The sequence below is a fragment of the Pseudorca crassidens genome, chromosome 2, assembly GCF_039906515.1.
Source record: "Pseudorca crassidens isolate mPseCra1 chromosome 2, mPseCra1.hap1, whole genome shotgun sequence".
NCBI lineage: Eukaryota > Metazoa > Chordata > Mammalia > Artiodactyla > Delphinidae > Pseudorca > Pseudorca crassidens.
In genome coordinates, this window is record NC_090297.1 from 87716811 (window position 1) to 87736051 (window position 19241).

General features: G+C 34.4%; 1 protein-coding gene across 4 annotated transcripts in view; it reads left to right on the forward strand.

Moving 5' to 3' along the window:
* The window catches only part of AGL (amylo-alpha-1, 6-glucosidase, 4-alpha-glucanotransferase), a 79404-nt gene that overhangs the window by 32616 nt on the left and 27547 nt on the right, over window positions 1-19241 (forward strand). For all 4 annotated transcript variants that reach the window (XM_067727008.1, XM_067727009.1, XM_067727006.1 and 1 more), the window contains exons 18-27: window positions 786-910; window positions 1000-1112; window positions 1231-1365; window positions 3793-3923; window positions 7011-7147; window positions 7420-7553; window positions 8460-8635; window positions 13060-13162; window positions 16353-16578; window positions 17806-17917. In XM_067727008.1, the coding sequence (XP_067583109.1) occupies window positions 786-910; window positions 1000-1112; window positions 1231-1365; window positions 3793-3923; window positions 7011-7147; window positions 7420-7553; window positions 8460-8635; window positions 13060-13162; window positions 16353-16578; window positions 17806-17917 (1392 nt within the window). The remainder of the gene's footprint in view (window positions 1-785; window positions 911-999; window positions 1113-1230; window positions 1366-3792; window positions 3924-7010; window positions 7148-7419; window positions 7554-8459; window positions 8636-13059; window positions 13163-16352; window positions 16579-17805; window positions 17918-19241) is intronic.

Consider the following 19241-nt stretch of genomic DNA (forward strand, 5'->3'; position numbering starts at 1 on the left):
TAGGAAATATGCACAGAAATATTTATTGTAACATTATTTATAGTAGAGAAAAACAATAACAATGTTAATAAAATGAATGCATTTTGGTATATTCATACAGTGGAATACTATTTGGCATTTGAAATAAATGAGGTAGAGCTAATTTATATTAGCTGAACAAACCTAAAAAATACAGTGTTGTCCAATAGAAAGGAAGTTGCAGAAATGTATATATAACTTGAATCACTTAAATAAACTTGGACATATGGAGAATAGTATATATTTGCTTAGGGAAACATACATATGTAGCAAAAATGCACAGGATCAATGAACTCCAACCTTCAGGTAGTGGTTGCCTCTGAAGGGGGAGAAAGGGTACACAGGGACATCAGTTGGATTTGGAATGTTTTCTTAAGTGAGGTAAAGAGATCTGGGTGTTTTAAATTTTTCCCTATTTTTTCTGTCTTTGAAATATTCCATTTTTTAAATGTAAGCCTTTCAAGTGATCTACTTTCTCTCCACTCAATATTAGGAAGGTTGTATATTGTTCCCCAGAGCTAAGCCATAATTACTTGATGAGATCTCTTTTCGAATAAAGCTTTGTTAATTAAGTTGTGATTTTTTTTTAAAGCATTGTGTAAAAGCTGCATCTTGGGTAGAATTATCTACTTTCAGACTGTTTTTTTTTTCTAATTAACTGATATTTCATATTCAACTTTAAGTTAAGTGATTTAAAACCTCTTTACCAATTCTTAATTTCAGATGGTTTAATATGAAATTTTGCTAAAGTTTTTATATATTCCTAGGCAAAATTGAAGAAGTAGTTCTTGAAGCTAGAACTGTTGAGAGAAATACGGAACCTTATAGGAAGGATGCTAATTCAATCAATGGAATGCCAAATATCACAGTAGAAATTAGAGAACATATTCAGGTATTTGGGACTCTCATCCCACTACTGTGTTTAACATTTTAAGGACATTAGAGTTATTTATTGAACAGTTTTATATAATTTTTTTCAAGCTTAATGAAAGTAAAATTGTTAAACAAGCTGGAATTACCACAAAAGGACCCAATGAATATATTCAAGAAATAGAGTTTGAAAATTTGTCTCCTGGAAGTGTTATTATATTCAGGTATGTTAATTAGAGTTCAAACTGTTAACTTTACTTATATTTAAAGTGTTTTACATATCCTGTTAATTTTGAATAAATTACTCCTAAAAATTAACCATATTTTAATTAATGTTTTCAGAGTTAGTCTTGATCCACATGCACAAGCTGCTGTTGGAATTCTTCGAAATCATCTGACACAGTTCAGTCCTCATTTTAAATCTGGGAGTCTTGCTGTTGACAACACAGATCCTATATTAAAAATTCCTTTTGCTTCGTAAGTATGCCTTATTTTATGGAGATTTGCACTTTAATAACTGATAAGTTACCGCAAGCCTGATTTAAGCAGTTTTAAGAGTCCTGTATATCCTTGTTGCTTAAAGGATGGTCTAAGGACCAGGAGTATTTTCATCACTTAGTGTTAACATTTTGTCCTGTGGCTTGTGCCTGTGTATGCAAGCATGTGCTCTCACTCATACACTCCCAGATAGATAGATAGATAAACATGTATACATATATATGCTATACATATCTATCTATCTATATACACGTCTCTGTACACATATACACACAGGTTTTCTGAACTATTTGAGACTAAGTTGCATACTTCATACTTCTTACCACTTCATTTATTTAATGTCAATGCATTATTCTAATATATGGCTATACCATAATTTATTTCATCAGTCTACATTTTTTGGACAGCTGAATTGCTCCCAATTATTCCCTATTATGTATGTCTTTGTACATTCATCTTTGCATAAATCCTTTGTTATTCCTTTACTAATCAGATTAGCCCTTGCTAGGTGGTACCATATAGTACTAAAGAGTATGGGTTTTGAAATTTAAGGCTGGGTTTAACTCCAGCTTCACCACTGTCAGTATGATCTTGAACAAATTATTTAGACTTTCTTCATCTCAGTTTCCTCATCTGGAAAATGGGGCTTATAATAGTTCCTACCTCTTCAATTTTGTAAGGATTAAATAGGATAATGCATATAAAGCACTTAACACAATTCATGGCACATAACGAATACTCAATATATGTTTGATATCATGAGTACTAGGATAATTTCCAGGGTTGGAATTTCGGAGTTAGACTGTCTGTATATATGAGGCTTTTAATACTGCCAAATCTGCTCCAGAAAGATTATATTAATTAATATTTTCAGCTCTATGTAAAAGAGTCTAGTATCGCACATCCTTACTAATACTGAGTATATATTATTGTAATGTTTAACAGCATAGAGGATGCGACTAGACTGCTAGGGTTTGAGTCTAATTTCAGACTCTTAGCTGTAAGACGTAAGACCTTGGGCAAGTTACCTAAGATATAATTATAGTGACTCACAGAATAGTGTTTGACACAGAGTGAGTGATCAGTAAGTGTTAGCTATTAGTCAAATTGGTAAACATAAAATACTTTAAAATGATATCTCAATTTATTTTAAATTTTAAGCTAATTTTTTTGTTCATCAGCCATTTGTATTTATTTGGTGATATGTCATTTTACATATTAGCTCATTTTTCTGTTCCGTTCAATTGTTTTTGTTGTTTTTTAAGAGCTTTTATTAATAAGGGTATTAACTCTTAATTCAAACCATACTTAGTAGTTACATTCTAAAGAAAAATCTGTGATGAAGCAGTTTTGTGTTTCTATGGAAGGTTTATAAAATGCACATTCCTCATCAGAGCTACTTAGATTATTTTGGGACAAGATCAAGAAATCTACACTTTAATATGCTTTGCAGGTGATTCTTATGCAAGGAGTTCACTGACTACATCTTGAAAAATACTGCACTAGAATGGACTTGGTACTGAGGCTACTGATAGATTTGACTCACTCTTGTTTCACAAATTGCCAAGGAACGGTTAGTCCCAGCTGGGAGGAGGGAGGCTAACAAAGACCGAGGGAACAAAGCACAGCTGACAGTTTTCTAAGCTCAGAGGATATGTATTCAGTTATATAAAATGAAATTATATAACTGAGTAGTTAGAAGTGCAAGAAAAGAAAGTAGAGTTTCAGCTGCATTCAGGTGTAGTCATTTACACAATCTCACTGCTAACTGGACAAAGCGAAACCGAGGCGATGATAGTTAAACACTTCCTTCTGCTCATTATCAAGAAACATCTTTATCTAAGAAAATCTGGTTTCTTAAACAACCAAGCTGAAGGGTAATGCAACCTTAGGAGCTGAAAGGAGAAGAGGAGAGGAATGTAGCAGTAGAGTAACACATGATTTCTAAGGTCGTTAACTGTGACTTTTGATTATCCTTTTATTGGTCCTTTGATAATTATTTTGAGTTTAAGATAATTAGCATAAAAAGTTCTTATTGCCCCACATAGGAGAATATAAAGAAGAGGAAAAACTAAGTCTGAACTAGAAAGATTAAAAACAAATTTATAAGATAAAGGATATAGCAACCAAAAGATTTTTCCAGTATACTTCTAATTAATAAAATTTAGCACTTGATTATTTCTTTGGCTTGGGAGAAATGTTACTTCTAATTGAGTTTTTAGCATGTTTATCCTCTAATTATTATTTATAAATGTATATTGTTTACAATGTATAGTATAATGCTGAGTTCCTAAAACATACATTGCTAAAACATTTTTTGTTATGATTCATATTTTCTTTATTTTTATTGAGAGCAAGTGAAATTTCAGTATGTTTAACCAGTTTTCTTTATTTTCCAACTTTTAGTATTGCCTCTAAATTAACTTTGGCTGAGCTAAATCAGGTACTTTACCGATGTGAATCAGAAGAACAAGAAGATGGTGGAGGGTGTTATAACATACCAAACTGGTCATCTCTTAAATATGCAGGTCTTCAAGGTAAGCAAGTATAAGGATAGTGAAACTTTTCGGGGTTTTTTGTTTTTGTTTTTGTATTTAAGGGTCATATGGTGTCTTCCTTATAGGAATAAGAGTATGGGCTCAGAGTTCAACTGCTTTGGCAGTTGAAATTATGGCTCTGCCACCTACTCATTGACCTCTGGCAAGTAACTTAAATTCTCTGTGCCCCAACTTCTGCCTCCATAAAATGTGAATAATATTGTCTGATTCATAGACTTTTATGAGGGTTAAATGAGTTCATTCATTTGGGCTCCAAATGGGACTAGGTTGTAAATATATTCATCTTCCTTTTTTGTCTAATTGGAAATATTTTTTTGTTGCATATTTGTTTTAACCTACAAAGAGAACTTTCAGTTAAATATTATGCAGTTAGAGTAGTTGTAAAGTGGGATACAGGAACTAAATATTTAACTATCAGTTTAATACATTTGGCTGGTAATATTTTCTTAGATTTTTATCTAGGAAATTTGGTTTCTCACACATGTGTTCCTGGTTCATATAGTTTCCCACTTATCAAACCTCCTTTTCAACTCCTTATTTCTCTGTCCATCTAACCCATCTTTAAGGGCCAATTCACTTCTTAACATCTTCCACAAATCTTTCCTTAACTATTGCTTTCACAGTAATTTCTTTGTCCTCCAGACACCCATTGCATTTATCTATTATGTCTCTTATTAGCCCTTGGAATTTACTGCCTTATTTTAATAATAAATATAATTTTTGTATGAATCTTTATTATGGTGGTCAAGAAATAGGCTTTAGAACCACACTTTGTGGGTTGCACTGACTAGCTGTATAACTATATGGTAAACTCTCTGTGGCTCAGTTTTCTCATCTGTAAAATGAAGATAAAAACAGAATCTGGGCTTCCCTGGTGGCGCAGTGGTTGGGAATCTGCCTGCCGATGCAGGGGACGCGGGTTCGTGCCCTGGTCTGGGAGGATCCCACATGCCGCGGAGAGGCTGGACCCGTGGGCCATGGCCACTGAGCCTCCGCGTCCAGAGCTTGTGCTCTGCAGCGGGAGAGGCCACATCAGTGAGAGGCCCGCGTACAGCAAAAAAAAAAAAAAACAGAATCTACCACAAGGGGTTACTGTTAGAATTAAATGAATTAATACATGTAAAGTACTTAGACAATGCTTATAGTTCATGGTAAGTATTCAGTGATAATTAGCTTTAAAACTCCACTATGTAGACTGTACCTTGAGAAAGAACAATGTTTGCCTTTTGGGGGATTCTTGGTTTTTAGCTTTCATACCTTCTACAAAATCAAGCACATAAGAAGCTCTCAATAAAAATTTGTAAGACTTTTTGTGCTTATGACATTTTGTTTTTTTCTAAAATATTCTCATTTTCAACAAAAAATGTTTTATGCTGTGAGTAATAAAGAAATATATATCTTACCACTCTTAAGCAGATACCTACCATTTTCACTCTGAGCTGTTAAACTCCTTCTGTTTGCCTGAGAAGACCATACTTATGTGAACTTCTCTTCTGGCCTTTATGTTTCTTAAAGTTAAGTCCGGTTTTTTACTAATTTCTCTTTACCTTCTCATGAAATGATTTTTCTCATTCTTTCTAAGTATAATTGCCCTTACCTGATTTATTTTTTACTCTATACCAATCCCTTTACCCTCTGGCAATTTAGTATTTCCAGCAGCCACCTGATATTTCCAGCAGGCTGTTAATAGCAACCTCAGATTAAATCACACTTAACCATTTCACTGACTTTTCTCTCCTCTAACCAAAATCCCCCTTCCCTACTTCTTGTAACAATACATATTCAGTCATGTTGGAATCCAGGAATCCACTTTTGGACCTGCCCCTTTTATCCTCAACATTTGATCAATAATTAATCAAAATTATTGTATATGTGTTCACCCCACATCAATAATCATGACTTCTGGATTTTTTTCTGTATTCTCTTTTGGTATACTATTTCCTTTTTATTTCCACGGTTATCATCCTGTCTAGGACTAAGTCCTGTCTACAAAACCAACTAACCAGTTTTCCAACCTCTTGATACCTTTTCCACAAATCATACCATCCCATTGGGTATCATCAGACCTCTCTTCTAAAACACTGCTCTGTCATGTCATTCCATTATTCAGTAAGTGGAGCTAACACTTACTGAGCAATATTTACCTTCCCTGAATATGCTAGGGTGTATATAGACCATTATTTTATACTGTCTTGTTTTCTAGATTTTTTTATGTTTTAAGCTTTGTTTCCTAAAGAAGATTATAAGCTTCCTGAAGGAAAGAATATCTTAAATTTATATATTTATTTTTTAATTTCTCAAAACATGCTATATACACAGTAAAATTAATTAAATTCTAACTAAATAAATTTATTTGAAATGAAGTCAATGAAGCCAATATAATTTTTTAAGGTGGAAATTACTACCTTATTAAATAATGAAAGTTGTACTCTTGCTCTGTCATTGAAATAATAGAATGTGCTATATATGCATAGGAATTCTAATACTTCTATCTGAGTAGTACTTGAGGATATGCCTGTATACCTCATTTTGATACTTCATTTAGTTCCAAGTACCTCCTGTTATATTTCAAAGAGCCTCTCCAAAACAGACTTTAGTTATTACCACCATAGGTGCTCTTGCTGTCTCTGAAACCAGTTCTATGATTTTCTTAAATCTTGCCTGAATATTAAGGAATCCACCACTTTTCAACTGTGAAAGGATATAGACTTATCAGTTTTCTTCCCCCAGATCCTTAGAGCAGGGAAGCTATGCCAATTGCCTTTGAATATTGTAATATTAAAATTCAAAAGAGCAGGACCAGCCCCAGAAAATAGGAATCTAGGAAAACTCCGCATAGCTCCTGTGACAGCAGTCCCCTTCAGTATGCCTTTGTATCTTGGTTCAAGTCAGTGTTGCCACACTTATCTCCAGCCCTGGGAAGTGCCACTAAGGACTGTGCAGTCCTTCTGTCTACCTGTATATGTGTTCACCCCAAATCTCTAGAGACTAGCAGCAGCCCAGGCTATGAGAACAAACTACCTTTGCCAGTGATTAAATTGTCATGATATTTCTCTGAATTTTCAGGATTAATGTCCATATTGGCAGAAATAAGACCAAAGAATGACTTGGGGCATCCCTTTTGTGATAATTTGAGATCTGGAGACTGGATGATTGACTATGTCAGTAACCGGCTTATTTCACGGTCAGGAACCATTGCTGAAGTAAGTAAAGCTATATTCTAGTCCAGAAAAACAAGGGCACAATAAGAAGTATATTAACATACTACATATAATATTTATATTGTTTTCTAACCTGAAACATTATTTTCTAAACTGAAACATTTTCCTCCCTTCTTCATCATCTTTCAGTTCTAATAAGTGAAAATCTGGTTAATAGATTGCTAGATAGTAGAATTGCATGTTTGGATTTAGCTTTTAAAATACACCTAGCCTATAAGCACATCAAATTAACTCTTAAAATTATTTTATAACAGGTTGGTAAATGGTTGCAGGCTATGTTCTTCTACCTGAAGCAGATCCCACGTTACCTTATCCCTTGTTACTTTGATGCTATATTAATTGGTGCATATACCACTCTCCTGGATATAGCATGGAAGCAGATGTCAAGGTATATCCAGCAAAGCTTGAGTAGATAAGCATGTTTGTATAGAAGCCACATACAGTCAGTTTAAACACTCTTAAAAGACCAAAACATGAGGAATTGTCATACACACATAGAGCTGAAAAAGTTGATAAGTGGGTAGTAAATTTATTAACATCCTTTAATCTGGAACACACAAAAACAAACAGTTATTAAAATCTGTTCTATAAAACTAAAAAACGTGTTGATGGGAAATTTTAATTGTTTTATGTTATCTGTTTCCGTTTATTCCTTGACTTGTTAAGTTAATGGATACAATTTCGTAAATCTACACACAGCATTCTTTTTTCTAATTTTTCATGAATTAACAGAAAAAATATTCTTCTATTATGATAAAGGAAATTTGCCTTTATTGGTGAATTTCCCTAAAATGAAACCACAGGTCGGAATGTACCAGTGAAGAGCTGCCAAATCGATTTGGGCATGATCTCAGAAGGAACAAAACTTCAGCCCTACCATTTGTTTTACAACAGGCCTTTTAAAGCCAGCTAGACAGAATACTGGGTGAAATGAAAGCAGTTCTGAAACCTTATCCAAATTGAAAATTTTGTTCTACTGATATTAGCATTGTTACACATTTGTGTAGAGAGACTTTTTGAAGGGAAGAAACCAAGTAAAATAATATTGCCAAAAATTTTTGAATCAATGGGTATAAAATTTCAGGTATGCAAGATGAGTAAGTTTTGAGATCTGATGTACAACATTGTGGCTATAAATAACAATATTGTGTTGTACTCTTAAAAATCTGTTTTACACAGGTAGGTCTCAACTTAGTTGTTCTTACCCTAATAAAATTTTTTGAATAAATAAATGAATAATAAAAAATTTTGTATTTCCACACATAATATTTTGAACTCTATAACATTGTTGCAGCTTTGTTCAGAATGGTTCTACCTTTGTGAAACACCTTTCCCTGGGTTCAGTCCAAATGTGTGGAGTAGGAAAATGCCCTTCTCTGCCACTTCTTTCACCTTCCCTTATGGATGTACCATGCAGGCTGAATGACATCACAAGAGAGAAGGAGCAGTGTTGTGTGTCTCTAGCTGCAGGTAAGAAATTATGTACAAGGTTAAATGTGTAAGTCAGGATTTGAGAGGACACTATGAAGAAATTATTATTAAAAAAACTCATGATGTTATTCAAGATTTCATGTTACTGCTTAGTAAAATTTCATAGGTATTCACTTGTAAAAATAATGACCGTTCTAACTATTTAATTACCACTGTGCACCAGACATTTATTTATGTGCATTTTTTATTGTGACCAGTTAATCCTTTTTTTCATGTTTATTTTTCCAACTTATGACATTTTGCATTTTTTAATCAAATTTGTTTTACTACCCTTTTTCCATTACACTATACTTGTTTCCCAACATTAAAAATTAACCCAACCTTGTAAAATTAACCCAACCAAGTTACAAAACACGAAACAAATGTTAAATAATTTTTATTATGTGTCTAATTGCAATCAAATGCTTTCAGCTCTATTGGTATTTTTCCTGAAAGTAGATTTAAAACCCGAATCAAGTAACAAGTTGAAATCTAAGCAAAATAGGCTTTTGGTTTCTTCTTAATAAATTTCAAGCTATTTCTAAGAAGTATTTAATATTTGAGTCCACTGAAGTTTAGAACTTTCCAAACAAAACTGAAAAATACTAACTGCAGGATGAAAGTAACAGTGTTGTCCGTGTGAATTCCTCTGTTTACCCTTAAATTTGCATTTGCTCAGACCAAGAAAAAAGACCTAGTGGACCCAACAAATAAAAAAGAAGTTAACTTTTCATTTGGAATGATCATATGAACCTTCTGAATGTTTTAATTATGTAATTGTGTTTTAGATTTTCACTCAACTATTTGATCTCCTTCTGGTACTTTCCCCTGTGAATCCATGCAGATGGTCATAAAACTGAACAGGGCCATTGTGAAAAAAAGTTGATAGGCAGAATTTGATTTTAAAGCTTATTGTTTAGAAGCCTATTACATAGAATAGTGATCTCAACATTTTTGATTATTCACTGCTGTTGTTAAGCACTCCCAAAATAAATATACTGATATATTGATATCATAAATGATATACTGATATAAGCTATGATACTTGGTATGTTTACATATCAGGTACAATGTAAAACAAAAAGAGAAACTAAAAAGGTAAGTTCATAAATATAAATAGAAGTTCTGGGATTTCTTTCTAACATGCTAAAGGAGAGTTTTATATACTCCATACTAACAATATATAGGACTGTTCTCAGATTTGCAGATAGATTTCTTCGTTTCATTTTTAAATGAATACAAAGGCCAGGAATACCTTCCTTTGGTGACAGTGGTGCAATATATGTATATAATTATAAGCTTTTATAATAATTGACAAGGTAGAAATCATTCAGAAGATGTGTGATCTTAAGTCATATACTCTGAGAGGTCAAAAAGTTAATACAAACATTTCCACACATCAGTGCTAGAGATTTTAGTTTTGACTTTTTAACAAAGACTAACTGCCTGTATTTTGGGGCATACCAACTCAAACTCACCCTTGGATCTATCTGTACTTACATTTTATGCAAGGTATTAAGTGGATTAAAGTACCAGGAAGTCTGTGCCGCACAGAGTACTATATATATATGTGATAGCTGCTGTCATCATCATCATCAGAATTACATCATCAACCATATATTGGGTTGGCCAACAGGTTCCTTCGATTTTTAAAGTAAAAATAAAAGACACGTTTTTAATTTTCACCAAGAAGTCTATTGAACATCGTATGCACCGTTTTGTTCCATTACCTTCCCCAAACTTTTTATCTTTTTGAGCAAAGAACTGTTCCAGGTGCCTTTTACAGTCTTCCAGGGAATTGAAATTTTTTTTTTCCATTAAGAGAATTTTGTAAAGACCGAAATGAATGGAAATCCAAAGGCTCAATGTCTGGTGAATACAGCGGATGAATCAGAACTTCCCAGCCAAGCTGTACCAGTTTTTGCCTGCTCATCAAAGAAACATGTGGTCTTGAGTTATCCTGATGGAAGATGATGAGTTTTCTGTCGACTAATCCCAGATGCTTTTCGTCGAGTACTGCTTTCAGTTGGTCTAATTGGGAGCAGTACTTGTTGGAATTAATCATTTAGTTCTCCGGAAGGAGCTCATAATAGAGGACTCCCTTCCAATCCCACCATATACACACATCACCTTCTTTGGATGAAGACCGGCCTTTGGTGTGGTTGGTGGTGGTTCATTTTGCTTGCCCCACAATCTCTTCCATTCCACATTGTTGTACAGTATCCACTTTTCATCACCCATCACAATTTGTTTTAAAAATGGAATGTTTTCGTTACGTTGCAGTAGAGAATCTCATGTGGAAATACGGTCAAGAAGGTTTTCCTCCTTGGGCTTCCCTGGTGGTGCAGTGGTTGAGAGTCTGCCTGCCGATGCAGGGGACACGGGTTCGTGCCCCGGTCCGGGAAGATCCCACGTGCCGCGGAGCGGCTACGCCCGTGAGCCATGGCCGCTGAGCCTGCGCGTCCGGAGCCTGTGCTCCGCAACGGGAGAGGCCGCAACAGTGAGAGGCCCGCTTACCACAAAAAAAAAAAAAAAAAGAAGGTTTTCCTCACTTAACTTATGTGGAACCCAAGATCAAAGTGATTAACATAACCAAGCTAGTGCAAATAATTTTCAATGCTTGATTTGGATATTTTGAGTATGTCGGCTATCTCCCATGTGGTATAATGTTGATTGTTCTCAATTAATGTCTCAATTTGATCACTGTCAACTTCAACTGGTCTACCTGATCATGGAGCATCGTCCAGCGAGAAATCTCCAAAAGAAAACTTTGCAAACCACTTTTGACAAGTTCAATCAGTCACAGCACCTTTCCATACACTGCACAAATCTTTTTGTGCATTTCAGTTGCATTTTTACCTTTCTTGAAATAATAAAACATAATATGCCAAAAATGTTGCTTTTTTTCTTCCATCTTCAGTATTAAAATGGCTACACAAAAATTCACCAATTTTGATAAGTTTTTTTTTTTAATGCACGACAGATATGACAGCTGTCACAATACAGTATAACAAAATTATGTTGAATGAAGTTAAAGACAACTAAGCGCTACTAGAGCCATCTTACGGAAAAAACCAAACAAACTTTTTGGCCAACCCAGTATATAAACTGTATATGTGAACCATGTATAAACAATACCCAAAGTGTTTAGGGAAATTTTGTACCACTGTTTGAAAGACAATATAGAAAAAAACGTTTGATGTTACCTTTAGTTCTGATGTTTTCTTAACAGAAGAACATACAAGGTGAAGACCCAGTAAACAGAAACTTAAAGTTTTGTGAAGTATTGCCAATTTTTGTTTATCTTAGTCAAATTCTTTCACCTCTCAATTTACCTTTTATAATTAATCTTTTATTTCATTCATTCAGTAAATTTTTATAGTGATATGTACCAGTTACAATTTTCAGTGATATACTTTGGTAAACAATGCAAATGAGATTTCTGTTATCATGGATCTTATTTTCTATTGGGGAGAGACATTCATTCAACAAACCAGAAAACAAACAAGATATTGTCAAATAGTGTTAAGTGTTTAGAAAATAGTTACGAATGAATGCTGTGAACATTTTATGACCTCAGTTTTCCCTTCCTAAAATATTTATTACATTTACTTCAGCATAGTTGGTTTTCTTGAGTGAAATGCTAATTTCCTTTACTTTCCTACTGATTATTGTTTTTAGTACAGATAACAATTATATTCTTTTCATGTTTTGTAAGAAACCAAACTCAATCTAAAAGTAAAATTTTAGATTTTATCCATCAGTCACTCTGTTTTACTTCATGCATAAAAGCTGCAGTTACCTAGAATGTTCAGGTTATTTGGCATCTGAAATCCTTGTTTTCATCTGTAAAAATTGTCTCTGGCTAACAAACTATACACTTCTAAGTCATTTTAAGTCAATGGGAAATTTGGTAATAAAGTAACTCTATAGTGATAGATTAATAAACATTTAATTTTGTATCATTAAGGTAATCATCTCATATTTAGATTAATTTGTTGCCTTCGAATTACACATAGAACCTTTTAAAATATATCATTACTATTATATTAAGAGTTTCTTGATGTGTTAATTATTTGACCTCTGATTTTAATCTTTAACTTTAATTTACTAAAAGAAAGTTTATCTGTGTTTAAAGACTCACACATTTGAACCAATTCAGATAAGCATCGCTCTCTAGCACTGATTCTTAATCTATTTTGGGTGACAGATTCCTTTAAGAATCAGATATGATTATGGAACCTCATCACACAAAAGTTGACATTAAGTATAGCCATACATTCTGCAGATACCTTAAGAGGGTTTAAAGACTCTTTTTAGCTCATCCTTGACCCCCAAGTTTAGAGCAACTCATCTATAGTAATGGAGTTCATAGGTTTGTGTATATTAAGGTTAATGTATTACTTTGTTGTGTTTTCTGTTAGGCTTACCTCACTTTTCTTCTGGTATTTTCCGCTGCTGGGGAAGGGATACTTTTATTGCCCTTAGAGGTCTGCTGCTTATTACTGGACGCTACTTGGAGGCCAGGTAGGAAATCTCTAAAAAGTTGCAATGTTCGCATGTTTTTCACATGCTCTTCAAACTTTTCTTATTCATCTATTCTCAACATTTGGGAGGCATGTTTTCCTTAGGTGTGTTTTTTAATTTTATTTTTTATATATTCAATTAATAGGATCGTAGAATTTCAAAGAAGTGAAAATCTTTAAAGTTACCAAATTCTAACCCTTCATGTTACAGATCAGGTTATCTTTAGCATTTGCTACTTTATTTCAAGTAAAACTAAAAAATGTATAACCATATTACTAACATCACTCACTAAAGAGTAAAATTTCTATGCCCAAGTTAAGTGTAAGAACTCAGATGAACTTTTAGGTAAAATTGGAAAGTCTGCCATTTTCTGTTCTTCCATAATGAAGGCATTGCTGGCTTTTTGACGGAGTCCGGTAGAAAGAATTATAATACCAGGTTTTCTTCTTTTTAATGTCAGACCTTGTAACCTCCAGTTTTATGTTTTCTAGACTTAAAATGGTGTTTTCTTATGTCACAATATTATGTATGAATTTATCGGAGGTAGAAAAGAAAGGCTTTACATCAGTGCTGTATAGTGTTCCACAAATCAGCAGTGTCACCATCATCTGACAGCTTGTTAGAAATGCAAGTTGTTGTTCTCTATGCTGAATCTGCTGAATCCAAACCTGGGGGTGGAAAGGGCAGATTTGGCAGATGGCAATCTGTGTTTTCGCAGGGGCTCCAGGTGATTTTCAGCGGCCTAAGACTAAAGTTTGAAATCACTGCTCTGCAAGTTAAAATTTGTAGCAAAAAAAGCATTTATATGTTACCTTATTTTGATGTCACCCGAGAAATAACTGGAGGTTTGCCTCTCCAAATGACAAGTTTTATTTCTGATCCTTTTAAAATTGGAAATTTCTAAGTAAGCATCAAAAATGTATTATATGCTTCCCTATACTAACCTAATATATAATAAGACCTTTTATTATGGACTTAAGATACTATTATGGGGCTGTAGAAATTTGGGAGGCTGTGTGCTTCTTCCCCAAATGCCCCTAAATGATCGTGATTAAGAAGTAGGAAGTGGAACGTCAGGAGCATAGTATAGTGGTTAAGAACTTGGGTTTGGGCCAGACTACCAGGTTCTAATCCTGGTTCCAAATGCCCACCTGACAAATTATTTGTTCTCTTTGTGCTCTTCGTAGAATGGTTATAGCACTTACTTTATAGGGTTTTTGTGAAGATTAAATAAGCTAATACGGTTAAAGTATCTAGAGCAATGTCTGCCACATGCTAAGCACTCCATAAATGTTCATTTTTAAAATAATTATTTTTACTTTCATTGTTATCTGGGCTCCCAATGATCACTTCTATGTACTGTCAAAAATTTCTGCTACTTAGTTTTACATATGACTGTCTAGATCAGGCATCAGGTAACTATGGCCTGTCACTTGTTTTGTATGACCTATGAGCTAAGAATGGTTTTTACGTTTTTAAAGGATCATTAAAAAAAAAAAAAGAATATATGATGAGACCATATATGGCCAACAAAGCCTAAAATATTTACTGTCTGACCCTTTACAGAAAAAAAGTTTGCCTACCCCTGATCTAGATGACTTCCCAGAAGATAATGCATTTGTTACGGTAGTGCTAGCTGCTATGAATTATAAACTCTTAAATTTCAATGGCTTTTCACAAACGAAATTCATTTGCTTCTGATCCTGTACGGGTATTGAGGAGGGAACTTTCTACTTAGTGGTGAAGGGATATAGGCTTCTTTATCTTCAGGATATACCATCTTCCAGGGACTCTAGGTTCTCTCCAGTCAGCTGGCAGAGAGGGAACGAGAGCCTGAGGAACACACACCTGTTCCATGTATTTAACATTCTTTTGCCTTAGAATGCAGTCATCTGGCCACAGCCAAGTGTAAGGTAGGCTGGGATGTATAGGAAAGCCATTTTGGTGGACACATGGCTGTCTCTACCACAGATAGTTCTACTTCCACCCTCTGCAGAGATGTTCATGGACAGAGGACTTTTTATTCAACTTTCTCATGTATGACATGTTCTAGATGATTAAGATTGCTAATACTCTTTTTATTAATTGGAAGTGTCACAGTCCATACTAACACTTTGGTACTGCAAAGATAAAAAGTTCCTCTTACACTATAATTTAAGAGATGGGCGTGGGACTTCCCTGGTAGCACAGTGGTTAAGAGCCCACCTGCCAATGCAGGGGACACAGGTTCAATCCCTGGTCTGGGAAGATCTCACATGCCACGAAGCAACTAAGCCTGTGCACCACAAGTACTGAGCCCATGTGCCACAACTACTGAAGCCCGCATGCCTAGAGCCCGTGTCTTGCAACAAGAGAAGCCACTGCAATGAGAAGCCTGCACACCGCAATGAAGAGTAGTCCCCACTCACCACAACTAGAGAAAGCCCATGCACAGCAATGAAGACACAACACAGCCAAAAATTTTAAAAAAATTTTTTAAAAAGAAATGGGCATTGAACTGATATATAGAATTAATTAAATTTCTAAATGGTTTAGCCAAAAAGCGTTGAGGCCTAGAGATTTTAAATGCCTTTTCCAAGGTCATACAGATGGCAACACTAGGATTTAAATCTCAGTCTTCTTATTTCTCAGTTTCATGCTCTTTCTAGAATGCCATGCCATCTTACAAAGTTGTCATTTGGTGTATGATAGTAGAATAACACTTTGAAAGATAAAATATTCTCTACAAGTTTTTGAAAATAAATTGTGTTTTTCAAGGTCAGTTTTTACCCATTTATTTTCTTATATGGTAGTTTTATTCTTGGTATCTGCTATTTAAAGTAATAAGATTCATGTTCTTAGTTCCTCAGATTTTGAAATACGAGGGATTTCAAAAGTAAAACCTAGAGCTATGAGGGACCTTAAAAATCACCCAGTCCAATCCCAAACTCCACAGATGAAAAAAAATTCTCCCAGAGGTGGTTAGTCACACAGATTGTTAGAGAAAAAGACAGGGCTAGGCTCAAGGTTCCTGACTTTTAATTCAGTGCTTATTTTATATTATGACCTCTTTCTACATGAAAATACAAAGAAATAAGGGCAGGAGAGAAAATACATAAAAAATAATGATTACCAAGAGTGACTTTTTTGTCTTCAATTTTTTAAGTGATTGTTTTCATGTCAAATGATTCACCTAATTCTGTTGTTTTAGGAATATTATTTTAGCATTTGCTGGTACCCTGAGACATGGTCTCATTCCTAATCTCCTGGGTGAAGGAACTTATGCCAGATACAACTGCCGAGATGCTGTGTGGTGGTGGCTGCAGTGTATTCAGGATTATTGTAAAATGGTCCCAAATGGTCTAGACATTCTCAGGTGCCCAGTTTCCAGAATGTATCCTACAGATGATTCTGCTCCTTTGTCTGCTGGTACACTGGTAAAGATCATTTCTTAAAATAATTTTTTTTCCTGAAAAATGACTTTTAGCTTCTAATATAAAATACATGTAAAATTAAGAATCTGAATCTTACAAATTCTTCAAATATTGGTATTTATTTAGCACCTGCTGCTACTATGAGAGATTACAGAGATAAGACTTGCTGTTTGCCTAAAGAGCTTGCAACATGGTAGAAGAGGTGATGTGTATATAATACAATCATTGCAAAAAAGAGGGAAGTGCTGTGTAGTCTCATAAAAGAAAGAGAGATGATCTAGTAGGTGGGTCTCAGGAAGGACTACAGAAAGTAACTTTCAGGTGAAACTTTTAGGTGAAAGTAAATTTCACCTAAATTAAACCTTGAAAGGTGAGTAGGATTTCATCAGAGATGAGGGAAGTTGTGAGAAGATATTAAAGATGAAATGAATAATAAAGCACAGGGTGGATTGACGCACAGTTTAGGACATACTGCTCAGTCTAGTTTGGCTTTTTGTGTAGGGTACCTATAGGGTAGTAGGGGATTGTGGAAAGGGTGGACCAGGTTGGAGAGCCTTGGCTACCAATCCAGGGAGTTCAGAGTTTATCTTATGAGCAGTGCAGAATGAATAAACATTTTTTTGTGTTCTTTTTTCCCCCAGGGATATTGTACTTTTGCCACTTCTGATCTGCATTTATGTTATAGTTTATTTGGTATGGAGCACTTCTAAGCTACCTCAGGGCTAGCATAGATTTATGTCACTACAATGTTTCTATCATGAAGTGTTCAAAGAATATTTGTCCAAAAATTTTTTTAACCTAAAGTAAATTACCATTATAGTATATAGTTTATCTCCATTGCTATGTATGTGGATGAATTAGAACAGCAATGCCAATTTAAAACTCAGATTTCTGTATAATAAGCTAGATTCATTTATTAGCTGAACTGTTCACTCTAACGCAGATTACACAAGCTCACAAGATTATTTTTCATGTATCAGCAAATTACAAATTATTTCATGTCACAGAATTTATAGTTAAAACTACAGCATGTTAAATGTTCATATGCCAAAGGTCTGATCTATTATATGATGTATAGGAGCTGCTTCTTTCCCCAGTCCCACCCCTTATCCCCGTTTCTCCTTTTAAGGGAAAAATATATGTTTCCACAAAACTTCAGTTGTGGAATTTGGGAGACAATAAGAAAAATGTGATTTCTAACAGAGGTAACATCCATTATATCTCAAACAGGATCAACCATTGTTTGAAGTAATACAGGAAACTATGCAAAGACACATGCAGGGCATACAGTTCCGAGAAAGGAATGCTGGTCCACAGATAGATCGGAACATGAAGGATGAAGGTACATAACTTTAGGTACATAGTAAAGATTTAGTGATGAGATGAAATTAAACCTTGTAATTGTTCATTTATTTCACAAGTATTTTATTTGTGTATAAAACTTCAGAATATAATAATGAAAAAGATTAAGCGTTTCTGATCTCACCAGTTTAGTTTTAGTTTCTAGAGGAAAGATAAAATGTTATATCTTTTGTCAGCCATTTTGAAAGGTAATTTTGGTGCTTGAATTTATAATCATAACAATAATTGCTAATAACTAAGTGCTTGCTATGTGCTAAGCATTGTGCTAACTACTTTACCTACGTTACTCCCATTTAACACTTCTGAGAACATTGTTCCCTTTTTTATTGATAAGGTGACTGAAGCAGAGTAGTTTGCCCAGAGTCACACAGGTGCTAAGTGGCAGAGCTAGGATTTCATCCATAGTTTGTCTGCCCCATAATCTAGGCTCTTATAAAATACTTTTTATAAACTGGTTTATTTGTATTCAGAGTTAAAATATACTTTTATAACCTCTTTGAAATTCATCATATTCCTATTTTTATGGCACACTGTCATCATCATTAGCCAGTGCAAGGCTAACAATAATTTATTTTATTACTCATTCCCCTAAGAGACATTCCAATGGGTTTGTTGTATATTCATGTATTGTCTTATAAAATATATATTGCTTTAAGTGCATGTAGACCTTTTTTTCAACTTTTTAATTTTGAAAGAATTGGGGATGGATAGAAAGTTACAAAAATGACACATAAGCGTACCCTGAACCCTTCATCCAGCTTCCCCCAATGAGGACATCTTATATAACTGTAGTACAATATCAAGATCAGGAAATAGATATTAGTGTCATACTGTTAGCTAAGCTATAGACCATTTTCCTTTTTCACCAGTTTTACGTTAACTCATCTGTGTGTGTGTGTATGTGTGTGTGTGTGTATGTGTGTGTGTGTACTTCTGTGCAGTTTTACCTCATGTATAGTTTCATGTAACCACTACCACAGTCAAGGTACAGAGCTGTTCCATCATCAAAGAGGTTTTCCTTGTGCTATCCCATTATAGTCACACCAACCACCCCTGGTCTCTAACAACTGCCAATCTGTTCTGCATCTCTATACTTTATCATTTTGAGAATGTAGATAAATGGAATCATATAGTATGTAACCTTTTGAGATTGGTTCTTTCACTAAACATAATTCCCCTTGAGAACTATCCAAGTTGCTGCATTTATCAATATTTTATTAGTTTTTATTGCTAAGTAGTATTCCCTTTTATGAATGCACCATTCATCTTTTGAAGGATATTTAGGTTGTTTCCAATTTTTTTGG